The sequence below is a fragment of the Mixophyes fleayi genome, chromosome 4 (genome assembly GCF_038048845.1).
Source record: "Mixophyes fleayi isolate aMixFle1 chromosome 4, aMixFle1.hap1, whole genome shotgun sequence".
Taxonomy (NCBI): Eukaryota; Metazoa; Chordata; class Amphibia; order Anura; family Limnodynastidae; genus Mixophyes; species Mixophyes fleayi.
The window spans coordinates 281,469,480-281,484,233 of NC_134405.1; the positions used below are offsets into that span (position 1 = coordinate 281,469,480).

General features: G+C 38.0%; 1 protein-coding gene across 2 annotated transcripts; it reads right to left on the reverse strand.

Annotated features, from left to right (window-relative positions):
• Positions 1-452: 452 nt before the first annotated feature.
• HNRNPAB (heterogeneous nuclear ribonucleoprotein A/B) lies at positions 453-9,269 on the reverse strand. 2 transcript variants are annotated; one of them, XM_075209799.1, is made up of 8 exons: positions 9,165-9,269; positions 8,638-8,827; positions 5,396-5,564; positions 5,140-5,298; positions 4,613-4,744; positions 2,024-2,120; positions 666-821; positions 453-538 (listed from the first exon to the last, which is right to left on the reverse strand). In XM_075209799.1, the coding sequence occupies exons 2-8, from the start codon at positions 8,799-8,801 to the stop codon at positions 468-470; spliced, it is 948 nt and encodes a 315-aa protein (XP_075065900.1). In that variant the 5' UTR covers positions 8,802-8,827; positions 9,165-9,269; the 3' UTR covers positions 453-467. The 2 variants fall into 2 exon arrangements, with proteins under 2 accessions (XP_075065900.1, XP_075065899.1); XM_075209798.1 differs by having other exon boundaries at positions 8,599-8,827.
• Between the last annotated feature and the right edge of the window lie 5,485 nt (positions 9,270-14,754).

Genomic DNA, 14,754 nt, shown 5'->3' on the forward strand with positions numbered 1-14,754 from the left:
GGAATTACTGTACAATGATAATTTGACATGCCAGTTTGTACAAATGTATATTTGATACAACATCCAGACAAAAATCTGTGTTTTCTGTAAGGCCTCGTACACATGGGCGTACATTTAGTGCATGTTATCAATGCACATTTAATAGGCTTCGAGAATGAATGTCCAAATACAAAAAAAGCAAGTGGACCTGTAACACTTTCAAATGCTCGCTTTGCATCAGTTTACAACATTGCCTGTAGAAGTCTTAACACATGATAATACAATGGAGTTCTATGGGAACGCTCATTTAAGTACATAGTGTACTATGTGGCAGGGAAACGTTGAGATGCATTAGTGAACACACCAACACTCTGTTAAAGCAAGGACAAAAGTATAAAGGTTGTGTCTACGCTTTAACTAGAGGTTTTTCAACGCCCGTGTGTATGAGCCCTAACACCGACCATGCCAGGGCATACCTGAAGAAATGTTCAATATGGCTTGTAGTTATTCTGATGGCCACCACGTCTAGGGGCTTTTCCATAGTTTGCACTGCCCTGACCTAAAGAAAAAAAAATAAACGTATTGGAAAATTGCTGCTACACTGCCCAATATGTAACATTGAGGAATAGCAATTTGCAGCCAGTGGGCCTTTGTGGATTGATGTTTACTGCCAAATGCTTACTTACTGTAGTCATAACCTGGTCCATAGCCATAATATCCATATCCAGTGTAGTCATAGTTTCCATAGCCACCATATCCTTGCTGGCCATAACCATATCCTTGATTTCCATAACCCTGGTTCCAGTAATTGTTGTAGCCTTGATTCCAATTTTGTCCTTGACCTGTGAAACAGTTTTACTGGTCAATAGGATATCCCATTTCTAAAACTTTAGACACTGCAGGTATAGGCAAGTCTGAAGACATTTTCTAGGAGACTCAACAGTACAACCAATTTAGACTGTAGTGTATAAAATTCCTCAAACCAAAGAGTTTGCACTGCATTCTTAAGTCTTAAGGGAAGGTTCATTTTAATTCTTACTATCACTGCTTTGCAGGTGCTTTCATTACAGAACTTAGAAGGCCTGAAGATATAAAACCAAGCACATAAAGAGTAGCTGACACAAAGCCATATTATACATGTCACATGGTATGTTATAATTAAAACACAGTCTATAGCCAAAAAGTAGACCTACCCCTAAGAAACAAAATTACTTCAGGAGAGTGAGCTTTAATGTTTAAAGTGCACTTATCAGTGTCCTATGTAATATGGTACAAAGTTTTAGAGGGGCAGATTCAATTCCGTGTTATTCTTTAGAACATGGGGCTTCATTACTGTTAGTAGGGTGATTTTAAAACAGATTTATGTAAGCAAAAATCAGCATTGAAAGTACTGCACTAATGCACATCAATTACTGTAGTAATGGTAATGATGCACACCCCACAGTCTAAAAACAATGTGGGGAATTGGATCTCCCACCTAGTGTTTAGTTATAACAGATATTTAGAAGTTTGGTTACCCAAATTAGTTTCTAGAAAAAGAGTTTGATTTTGACCAGCTACCCACTGGGCTTTCACCCACGGTCACCAGCACCAGATCTGTCTCATTCAAGTAGGAATGATGGCTAAATGGGAGCAGCTGGCTTCCTTGTCATGTGATGTCCTTTGCAAACTGCATGGAGGTCCCACAGCACAGCTAGAGTTAGTGTAGCGCATTCTACCCCATGTGCTGTCCCTCCTTCCTCTGCAATCTCCAGCTGTGCAGGCAAGTGAGGGGAGGCCTGAGGGTTCCTTTGGGGCAGTTTATGCAGTACATGTGGTCTTTGAGGGCATTGTGACAAGGGTAAAATTTTGGATCAGGTGGGCATGTGCATTCTTTAAAGAGCAATTTACAGCCCTTTGAGGCCCTTGAAATAACTGTTGCATCTCAAACACTAAGCCAATGGTATCTATCAGGCTCTTTTAAGCCCTGAAACTGTTGCAGTTCAAGGCAGTGATGTAGGAAAATAAAACTGCTCAAACGGTTACTACCTTTAATGAAACATACCTTTTCCACCTCTGCCTCCTCTTCCACCACCAAAGCCTCCACGGCCACCATATTGCTGCTGATACACTTCCTTAGGTTGAGCTATCTTTATTTCACACTAAAGAAAGTAGCCATTGATTAGACCGTGAAATGAATACACTGTATAATAAAGACAGAAGGGGTAGCCAACAATCCACAAATGCATTGTTAAGTTACACACGTTTCCATTAATCTGGTACTTTAATTTACTTTTAATATAATTAACCTTTTAATGTTCTGGTATCCAATGTCAGCAAGACTCAGTGACCATGTCTTACTAGATAAAAAACAATAAACTGGTATACACTTCATAACTTGAGCCGGGAAGAACCAGTAAAACATAATTGGGCATGGGAAGAGTAGGGCAAGAAATCTGCCTGCATTACCACTACAGAGTGATTCCTACCTCAAATCTTACCAAAGTAGTTATAACATTGTTTATGTGTCTTATTGGTTAACATGTGTGCATAGATTTAGCTCACCAGTATCCCATGCGCTATACTTCTTGGAATATTTTAAATTTTTTGTGTATTAGCAGCAAGGATACGTGGGTAAAGCGCTGAGTATCTGTTCTACTTCACAACTCTCCTGCTGCATAACCCAAGTGTCCTTTAAGAACATTAAAGTGTGCTCTTTATGATAGTCAGTAAGTTTAATATCAAGGAACCATTTACTAAAGCAATAAAATGATATTCAATGCATTAAAGCACAGCTCTGCTTTTTCCACTTCAGTCATTAAGTAAAAGATTCTGCCCCATGGATTATGGGAAGAGTTCTTTGAACACTAGTGTAGAACTTCAGATCACCTTCTCCTTACCCACATTTGTGGGCCAAGTACTGTTTATGGCCATCAGATTTTTTGCAAGTAAGGTGTACAGTAGTATAAATTTAATTTTAATCTAGTTTTATCATTTGTATGTATGCACAACTGTACAGTAAAACTTCAATTTGTATGTTAGATGCATTTCTCAGTACAGATTATGTATAATTGACAAATAAGTCAATTATGAGTAATTTTAGGCATCTGTCCTTATTCAGCAAGGTCAACTCTAGAGTAACTTCTTGTTCTGTCAATTCTAAACATTTGTTCTTGTAATGTGTTTTGTCATACTGTGCTATATCTGACTAACCCCTAACAAGATCTTATACATTAGTAAAAATTTCAGTAAGTGGTAGCAGTCAACTTATACAACATCTGATATTTGTTAGGGATACCAAACTAATTAATGTACTTCAATATACAACAGAAACACACTGATTTCAGGGAATCAAGTAAAGTTTGAAAGGTTGTTCTGTATTTTTCACCTTTAACAAAGTGCAATCACAATGCAAACTAAGTTCTTGTTACTTAAAAATTTCTCATTGCAGATTTTTATGTTTAAGATACAAACTGAACAACCTACAAGCATATCTTCAGTCTTTTGGCCAATGGTTGCCAGGATTGAGCAACTGCCCCATGTAAACACAATTGCAGGATATTCTTCCTTGTAAAGGCATACTCTGTGTGTGACTGTTCCAAAGCATATGCAATATTGTGGGTGGGGTGTGACATTAGGAGCACAGTCAGGTCCCCAATAGCCTATGAAACAGATACAGCCTTGCCCATGCACCCACTTTGCCTACACCATGCAGAGAGATACAATAAGACTAACAGATTCCCTTTACTAGACAATTGAGCAATGACAATTTGAAGTCCCTTTAACTTACTAGCTCAATTTTCTGTAGTGGCTCCAAAGGCGCTTCACAGCAAGGGTCCCTTGTCTGTCTTGGCTCTGGAAGTCAGTAGACCTGAAGCACTGCCAACATTGACAGAAGCTTTACATCACTACTGTGTTAAACTAGTGCAGAAAGATAGTTGTGCCAAACACCTATATACAAGAAGTCATATCTAGTTTGTCATGCCTAGTTAGTTTTGTTCAAAATAAAAGCCCCTAGTGTACCAATAGATAACCATTGATTCCTTTGACAGCCAGTGCTCTAGTGTAAAATCTACACTAGAAGCGAGATTATACACCATCTGAAAGTTGTATGTTACCCATAAAATCTAGTTAGTGTACCAACAATGCTTCACATTGCATTATCCCTATAAAACAAACTCTGATATTGAAGTAACATTGTCCAAAGTAAAATAGACAAAATGTATCCCTAATTTTGCATTCAACTATTACCACCAACATAAAATCATGGCAAGCCCAAAATCCCACTACAACTGACTTGCTGAGATTGCAACATCTATTCCATAATACATCCACCTTCCTTTCATATTAAGATGAATGGTAAACAGGTTCCCTTAGGGCAAAGTTCATCCACCAAAGCGGAATATAATCGGATTGCCATCTGCATGGTGTCTTTTGTCTTTGCCCACCACAGTCCAAGAGCCATACTGCTAGGTTTGCTTTTCACTAAAACTGGCACTGGTGTTTGTGTGCCTGTGATAGGGAATTGAATTGTAAGCCAGACTGAGGCAGGGATTGAAATTTATGAACATTCATTTTATAACACAGTAAAATGTTTGCCCTATGCAAGAATAGTTAGTACTGAGGTTGAAGTAAACTGAGAAAGAAAAAATACCTTGCTACCGCTAACATTATGGAACTTCTTCTCCAAAATCTTTTTTACAGGTTCCTCTTCCTTAAATGTAATGAAAACAAAGCCTCTTCGTTTGTTTGTTTTTGGATCCATTGGTAGTTCAATTGCATCAATCTAAAACAAAAAAGTTATTCAGTTAACAGTACAGAAGTTTTACATCTACACAAGTTTTGACTAGACACTATCCCCAAAACCTACCATAGTAAAGTCTAGAATATATGCATATTTTACCCATTCAGCACTTGCTCCTTATATCATAGCGATTTCTCCCCTAAGTGTTCCAAGTTGTGGAGATATGTAAAGCCACATGTTGGAAATAATCATGACCACTTCTAGAGGTGGTTTTGCCCCCAAAACCTGGCAGCAAGGATAACAATGGTTTTTGCCAGGGAGACTCTACAATGCAGTCTCAGTTCAGGGGTAAGTGCATTACAGTATTAACTGCCAAAGTCTAGCCTATTTGCATCCTCCCAGGCTAGAACAACTCACTTGCAGCAAACAATTCATACCTCTCCAAAAGTTCCAAAGTACTCTCTAATCTTATCTTCTCCTGCTTCTGGATTCAACCCTCCAACAAAGATCTTCTTTATTGGGTCTTTTCTCATTGCCATTGCCTTTTTGGGATCAATCAGTCTCCCATCCAACCTGTGCTCCTTCTGTTCCAAAACCTGCAGTATTTAAAGGAAAAAAAAAAAGTTGTATTTGGCATGTGGCAACATTAAAACACTAAAATCAGAAATAAACTTCACCAAGTTCAACACAAACCTTATCCACACTGCAAGCATCCTTAAATAGAATAAATCCAAATCCTCTAGATCGGCCTGTGTTGGAGTCCATCTTGATTGTGCAGTCTGACACTTCACCAAACTTAGAAAAGTAATCTTTTAAGTCCTTTTTGCTTGTATCCCAACTTAGGCCACCAACAAACATTTTCCTAAAATATTTAATTACAATAAAGTGCACCATTAGACAGCAATTTAGTCATGGAAAATAAGAGAATAGGCCCAAGGTGGTAGAGATTAGTCCAAGAAAAGCTATAAAAAGACATTAGTTAAGTTACATTCACATTAGTTAACATTTAGGGGGAGCAATATGTATCTATGCAGATATAGCAGAATTGCATTCCATAGAGAACCATTTAACACCAATTTATGAATTACTGTTATCCAACACCTCAAGTTTCAGTCCAGGATAAGCTTTTTGTAGTCCAAAGTGAATTTTAGACTGTGAAATACCTTGTCAAAAGGTATTCTATGATCCGTATTTAAAAGGATAAGTTATAAAGTGTTAGATTTATACTTCTAATATACTTGGCAAGTGTTTACATGTAAACACATTAGCTTAAATGTCAGTGACCCGTAATGTAGTGTTGAGGAATACAAACTAACAGACTCAATTAAAAGAAACAGTAACTGTGCAGACACCAAGTATTTTAAACTACCAGCCATTAGCAGTGATTGGTTTTATAGTTTTTTTTTTAGAACATGCTCCATGTGCAGCAGTTCTAACTACTGGGAAACTTGATATAATTCTCATGTTACACAGGGACCAGAAGCTGTCAGTGACTGAAACGAACAAGTGTTTAATTGTACTGCCTTATGCATAAAGTTACTGACCAGCAGTAGTTCTCTTACCAATGTTATGCGAGACAGGAGGTTGGACTCATGACTGTTCCAACACTACATTTTATGGTACTAAAGTTGCCAATTCCACATGTAACATGAGATTAACAGAAGTAACAACATTTTTATAAAACTAGACAGATACATTAGATTACAAATTAGAAGGTAAAAAGTAGTGCACTGAACAGATAATGGTTCATTATTTTGTGATATCCAATTATGGTCCATTATTCACTTCCTCATATTGAGGGAAAAAATAACCATCATTGGATTATCCATTAAAGAGTTTGTAGTACCATAATTTAATATTTTCACTTGCTAGTTCTGTCCATTGACCTTGGTGAAGTAGATGCACCTCACTAGTCAAGTCATTAAGCAGCAAAAAGCTTTGCACAGCAAAGTAACGCCATCTCAGGATGGAGTCACTTGTCTTTTAACCGATCCGGCTAAAGCCTCTATGGCAGGCCTGGCCAACCTGTGGCTCTCCAGGTGTTGAAGCTACAAGTCCCAGCATACTCACACTGGAGCGGTGATTTCCCAGAGCAGCCTTAGTGTGATAAATTACAGTGGTGCTTCATTATGCATTACTGAGATTTGCAACAATACATAATGATTGTCAGTGTACCTTGCAGAGAAACTACTCCCCTTTTATACAAATACACAAGATTGACATTAGTAAAAATTAGTGACAAAAAAAATAATAATTCATAGCAAGTTAAGATCACCATCATGTATAGGTCTGACAAACTGCACACCACCCATGCAGTGTATGCTGTATTAACTGTTAAAAAAAGTGAAGGTGTCATCTACACTAGGGGCCTATTTATGAGTTACTTTACTGTAAATTCCCCAAAATCAAATACATGAAAATCTAAGTGACCTTCAAATATATTAAATGCATTACAGCAGATAGATATCTGCTGCTTTGTATTTTCCCCCTAAAATAGAGCAGTCCCCATAGATGTCTATAGGGACTGCTCTATTGCACAATTTAAGTGATAAGGCATTTATACATATGGCAATATACGCCAGCCAGAGCTGGCGGACACTACCACGCCAGTCAGAGCTGGCGGACATTACCACGCGTAGTTTCTCAGGTCTGCTCTATGGGGAGGGCATTGCAGTAGAGGGATTGTCAGATCCCCCACGGCAACTTACTGCTCTCCACTCCGTTCACTATTGCAAAGGTGGTCACTTTGCAATAGTGACCATAGGAAATATATGAGGGACCCTCGCAGGAACAGTAGTTTTTCATGACTGCTGTTTTTGTTGAAGATTTTTAATAAATACACATGATCTTTCAATCCTTGTCTTTGCAATAAGAATTGAAAGGTTTGTGTTAAAGTTTTCAATAAAAAGGGGCCTAGATGAGAAAGATGGCATGTTGTAAATATTTACTACAATAGATTACTTAAATATTCATAAGATAATTGATCCAGATAAGTAAACATACAAGAGCATTAATTGATTCAAGAGTAGTGCTTGCAAGACACTTAACTAAACTGTAACCAATAGCAGCTGACCGGTATTCAATTCAGAGAAGGGCTAAATGAATTCCAATTCAGAAGGATGCAATAGTGAAGAATATAACTATAGACCTGCAATGGTTTTATTTTTAAAGAAACTGTACTTTTGACTAATACATTTTGCATTCAAATACAGTCAAGTTAGGCATGCATCTTAATGTAGGTATAAAAATGGGTACTGAACACCAAGGCTTGTTCTGTTTCAGAGTAATCCATCCAAGGGATGCAATTAGTTCTCCCAATATAAAGACATACAATTGTGAACAACTTGTTTTCAGTAACCTTATTAGCTGATAATTTAATGTGGAGGAAATAAGAAATTTGGTTACATGCACCTTATTTGATCCACAACAGAAGCAATGGTTTGAACAAGAGAAGATTTCCTGCTCAGGCCATTACAGCTTTACATTCATCAGTCACTATGGAGCATAGGCATTTAAATACATTACTCTAAAAAAAACTCTATAGGCGTTCTCTAGGTAAGTACATTTCAAAAAAATAAATTCAAGACTACAGAATACGTTATGCCCCTTCATTGGTCAATTTAGGCACCAATTATGAAAAAGGAGTTTGCAGTTTAACAATTCATTCATATATTGTCAATTTTAGCATTAGCAACCAGTATTACACTGTAGAACACCTTAAAGTATACTTAACACAAAAGAAACGTTAAGAGGCTCATAGCCTCCCCACCCCCCATGCACCAGATGGCGCCAACAAAAGCAGATAGAACAAAGGATAGCGTTTCAATTGCATTGAGAACCCCCATCAACTTTCCGTAGAAAAATAATAAAAAAATAAAATTGCGTAGGTAACTTACACTCCTTTATTTAAAGGGGAAGAAATATCAGGTACGCACCCTGCGTCCTCCTCTCCTTTGCTAGCATTGATCTGATCTCCCTCGGATCCGTTTTCGCCTTCCGGGGCCTCGGCCTCTGCCTCTTTAACATCGGCGACCTCAGCATCAACAGCTTCGTGACCATTTTCAGAGGTTTCCATGTACTGCTGCTCTACGTCAGACATTTTTAAGCGAAGTATGTACACAACGCCTGCAAGACAAAAGACAAATAGGCGTTAGAGAGCGGAAGGCGCGATGCAGCGGCCTAACGTGCCGAGACACCTGCAGTCCAATAGAGACCACGGAACTAGACTCCAAACATCTACATTGCAGCCAACATAGAAATAAATACTATACATACGCAATGAGCTCAAAATAAAAACAAAGCCCGAATACTTAGTGAAACGCAAGCCAAGCTACGCTTATATACAAAGGTTGCAATCGCAATAGGCTTAAGACGCCAACATCTCTCTTTTTAAATTTGCATTCTCTGCGCCTTAGTCTACAACAAACATATAAAACAGCCGCGAACCAGCGTTTGCCCTTACACAAGCTCCACGGCCGTTTAACTTCTCCAAAATGGTCTCTCCCGACAATGCCAACTCGTGGCTAGCTTTATAGAGCCGGAACGGTGCACCACCGAATACAACGCGCTTCTATTGGCTGATAGAGTGTCGCCGTCGTATTAATCAAAGGATGTTATTGGAGCATTGTGTCACAGCGCTCGAAGGTGTGGCCGTTAGCATTTGAATCGTCGCGAGATTTCAGGATGGATAGCAAGGCACGTCTCGCTACCGGTTACAAACATGGCGGCTTCGGTGTGAGAAGCAGTCGAGACGTGGTCTTGCCTGAATTTCTAAGTGGAAAGCAATAAAAATTATCTGTTTAATGCTTTTTTCAATAGTTTTCGAAATCGTATCTTCTATCGCCTGTGTGTTGTGGAGTCTGTTTTCGAAATCATGGATATAAAATGGCTGTCTTCGAAAACGAAATGGGTCGCTGGTCATGTATACCAATGCGATATGCTGAATTCGGAACATTTTTCTGTTTTATACGATTAAGTGACTCTTGTTTCCATAGTAACAATTGCAGCATGTATGTTTCGTTATAAACGGTATATCTCCTGGGTACACGGATTAAAAGTATAACGATATCCTACTGCAGCTGCCTGCACTTGTATTTTTTGAGAACAATGTTTGATTCATACGTTATACGAATACGTTAATTCAGCACAATTAACAACAATCGTAAATTAGAAGCCTATTTTGTAGTGTGTGAAATTATCATAATTATAGGGGGGGGGGGGGGGTCTGTCCGAAAGATGTTGTTTACTTTTTTTTTTTTATACAATCCTTCCCCCTTATTAACATCCTCTCCCTGTATAACAAATAGGCACAGGAGCACTGGATTTGCCTAGTCCTCTTAAATAGAGTTCTACCTGAAAAGGATTGGATGGATTGTACTGCATCTCAAATCAAAGTACTACAAGCCACCTTCAAGATTAGGGGGTAAATGTATCAAGCTGAGAGTTTTCCGGCGGGTTTGAAAAACCAATCAGATTCTAGCTATCATTTATTTAGTGCATTATACAAAATGACAGCTAGAATCTGATTGGTTGCTATAGGCAACATCTCCACTTTTCAAACCCGATGGCAAACTCTCAGCTTGATACATTTACCCCTAGATTTAGTTTACAGAAGCATCCTAGGGAGGGGTGGAGGGAATGTTCACTCTTCTCCACAATTTTAATACAGACTGTAAGCTAAATGAGTTTATAGAGATCACAGAAATTAGATGTTACTTCTACTATCCATGATAATTTATAGTAGGGGTACCATGTTCCCTACAATACACCAGTTTTCCATTTGAATACAAACCATGACACCACAATTAAATGTTTACATATTTAGAGTCCGGCAAATTATATCTGTATAAACATCACTTGTGTATTATAAACAGTGACACTTTCAAATATGTATGCTTTAGTATATGTGATACAAATAGAAACCATCATTGACTGTGACAGGATGGACCGCCTATGCCACCCTGTCAGTTGTTGCTAGGAACTGGCTGGGCTTACTTTGCCACCGTTCTCTTTTGTTATCTCAAATGCGCCCACTTGCCGCAGTAGGAGGGGCTTACAAATGCTCCCACCACTGGACTCCTTACCGGCATCCAGTACCCAGTACCTGGTTTCTTCTGGGTAACTGACGCTGCGAGTGTACCCTGTTACTGGTGTACCTGGAATGGTACACCTGACCTCTTACTATGGATCAGAGTTGCTGTGGATGGATCCTCCTGCCCTATCACACTGACCAGGGTAGCAGGCAGAGCGGTGGTACCGGGAAAGCTGGGTCCAAACATCAGAAACAGCCGGGAACGGATTCGATTTTGGGTCTAATCGGTAGGTCACAGTATTTTGAGCATGGAAGATATTTTCAAACAGGTCTTTGAAGCAAGTGATGTTTATTTGCTCTTCACTGGTTAAAGGTACCAGTGATCAGGTCAGATGAAACAAGAAGAACACAATTTCAATACAAGCCAGTGCTTTTTATACAGTTTGGACACAGTCTCAAAGGGTAAGCCAGGCCCCTTGAAGTCTTAGCTATTTTTAGAATCGGGATGTCATGTATTTACACAAACATGGATTTACTTGCATTGCAAAGCTAACAATATTTACACTTATCTGTGATATCTTAAAAACCTTGCTGTCATTTCCTGCATCTTATTTCAGAGCCAGGAAGTCTAACAAGTCAAAAGGTCTAATTAACATGAATTTAGTATGAGTCTTTTCTTCCAACTGTTGCAGAACACACATTTTAAAAGAAGGTACAAACCCCAAACAAGTCATTTCCACACATCATGATACACAAAAAACTCTCTAAACAAAGGCTCATTGTATCAGATATATACATCAGAAATAAGGCATTTCCTTTAGCAAGTTTAAAACAGTAAAAACAAATTTTCTAATCTGGTCTCAGAAATAACGATTTCCTATATCAAATTATACACAATATCAAAAATAAGTGCATTGGCAATTATATAAATAAATTTATACCAAAAGTTATTTATACGTGATCCGGTCACATTGACACAATCATTTTCATTCCTTATCGCAATGGTAAGGAATGAAAGATTGTGAGCATTTATTAAAAGTGTTCTGCAGGAACAGCAGTCACAATAAACATCTGTCCCGTTGAACACCTATATCCTCTATGGTCACTATTGCAAAGTGGCCACCTTTGCGATAGTAACTGGAGGGGAAAGCAAGTAAGATACTGGGGCCTATTTATTACTCATTTTTTTTCCATCTGTATTCGTTTTCGGGGGTTTCCACTGCAAATCTAACTTAAAGATCAAATTTATGAACAGTGCATCGTAGTAGATATAAGTTTGCATTTTGTTTTGAAATACAGAGCAATCCCCATAGATGTCTATGTGGACTGCTCTGTACCGCAATGTAACAAGTAATGAAAAGGCATTTACACATACGGTAATGTATGCCAGCTCAGACTGGCGTACATTACTGTATGTGTAATTTTTCAGGTCAGCTCTATGAGGAGAGCATTGCGGTAGAGGGATTTTCAGATCCCTCACTGCATCTTACTGCTATCTTCTCCGATCACTATCGCAAAGGTTGTTACTTTGCGATGGGAAACCATAGGAAAGATAGGAGAGGGATCTTCGCAGGAACAGCAGTTTTTTGTGACTGTTGTTCCTGTTGAAGATTTTTAATAAATACACACAATCTTTCAATCCTTACCTTTGCGATAAGGATTGAAAGGGTTTGTGTTAAAAATTTGGTCATTAATAAATAGCGGCCACAGTGAGGGATCAGAAGGTCCCTCTACCACAATGCTCTCCCTGCAGGGGCACAAGTTCTGAAAATCTGCGATTTGTGGACCTTCTTAAATCATGCAAAATAGCTGTCTCCATAGAACTCTATGGGGACTGCTTTTGCATTCGAAAACAGTGAGAAAGCAGCAATCTTTTAGTTATAATAAAGGGAATGCTTAAAATTGCAGTGGTGGGATTAGGAGCATGTTAAATAGGCCCCTTATGTAGAATTTCAAACTGCAGGGAGAACATTTTAAAACAATGTAACAAAACAGCATGCAAAAAGACAAGCAAATGCATGATAGAAAAAACAAAACAATGAAACAAACATGTTTAACATTAATGTGTTAAGAAATATCTGTCAAGAAATTTTACATTCAAGATCTGAAAGCAATGTAAAACAATCTAATTACTGATTAAATGATGGTCATATTTTTTGCACAACAAACTAACCTTTTTCATGACAAGAAATATTTCATACCTTAGCAACCAAATTAAACTAATGTTCTTCTGCACCTAGTTGGACCTCAAAGTGTTACTACATGGAGTCGTTTCTGTAGCTCTGTTGGTTCTATAATAAAGAACTGGCGAATCAATTTTGTTCACTACTTAAAATGAAGAAGGGGTGTATGAGTTAGAATATCAATCAGAAGTTGATATACCTTTTCATCTAATTCTGCTCGTTGCACAACATACACCCTTGCTAGAGCGTATGAAGTGGCACTGTCTAAAAATAGATATTTTTTTTCTATTTCAGTTTAGCTTTTTCAGTGGTCTTCTCCCCAGCACCTATTTCCCGGTTGCTCCACCCGGCTGTTTTTATTTTCCACCAACTCTTGGATCCCAGCCGTGTCCTATTATAGTAGAATAAACCATTGTTTCTCCTATTATAAAAGGCACTATGTAAAGCTGGGTACACACTACAGGGTTTTAGTCCAATAATCGGCTCAACCAGCCGACATACGACCGCTCGTTTGAAAGTCTGGTCAGCGTGTGTAGTGACACGATGGTCGAAAGTCTGCCCAAATATACGATTGTCCCCTCATTTGGTTAGTCGTACCGTTGAATATTTTCGTTCCAATCTCCTTTCCTTTTTGTAGTGTGTATAAATTTCCGGCCGATCCTCCGATACTTCCTCGACCTTTGGGGCGTGTGTATTTAAATTTGTGATGCCTGTACCAGTCCCACGTGGTGCGGTTTTGTATACATGTGTATTGCACCTGTCTGGTTGCAGACCATTACACTTGTGTAAATCATGTGTGTTATTACCTTTTGCATCTATATTGGGAACCTATTCATATATACCTTTTATAAACTTATACTTTTATAAACTATTATACGTATAAAGTCATATTAACCTTTATTAACTAATATTTGTAAAATACCCAGAATAAACCACACAGTGTTAATGCAGCAGTTTTATTGCAGGAAAAAGTACACACATTTGTATTGTAGAATATGACAAGTGAAAAAAATAGTATTACACTTTTAAAGGTGCTACTGGTTTGTGGCAGAACAGTTCCAAACAGCATATACATTTCAACAAAAGTATTCTCAAGGTTTTTAATTTTTTTCTTGATGTCGATTATATTCCCTTTCATTTCTTTAAACTAATCCTGGAGCTTTAGAACGTTTTTTTTCTCCCTTAGAACTTTCATCGGATATGATGATGGTATCTAGGAAACAAGAAAATAAAAAATGTTTACCATTAAACTTCTATATTTGTAATAAAGTTGATAAAAGTCTTAATCCAACACCAGAAATAGTCTCATTTGCTCATCTTGCACACTGCTCGAGATCAGTTTGTGTTGTGGTCGCCACAATCACAACAATAGCGGACTTAACCTCCATAGATTCTGCAAAACAGCTACCATTTTGGTTATTATAACAGTACAGGTATATGCCCAAAGCATCTTGTTTGATGACAGATGTTACATTAGTGGTATCAGTGGTATCTAAACAGGCCTTCTCACCGTTAATTCTTCGTTCTGACAATAAAAAATCTATGTTACAAATCAGGCGTTTGCATTGCTTCATGTGAAACTAGAATGAAATACATAAAGTCCTTCAAACAGGTACACTACACGTGCTACTCACTTTTTTTAATGTTTCTACAAATTCGCTCCACTCTCTTTTCCTCTTTATTTTTTTAACTATTTATTTTGGAAAATAGCAGTCATGTACAGATAAGAATCAACAATTAGTACATTTGCAGGGCAAGAAACAGAAAACAATACTTATCATGGGCATATGTCAATGGAGCAGAACATATGTGAGTAGCAAATATACAAAATAGCCAGA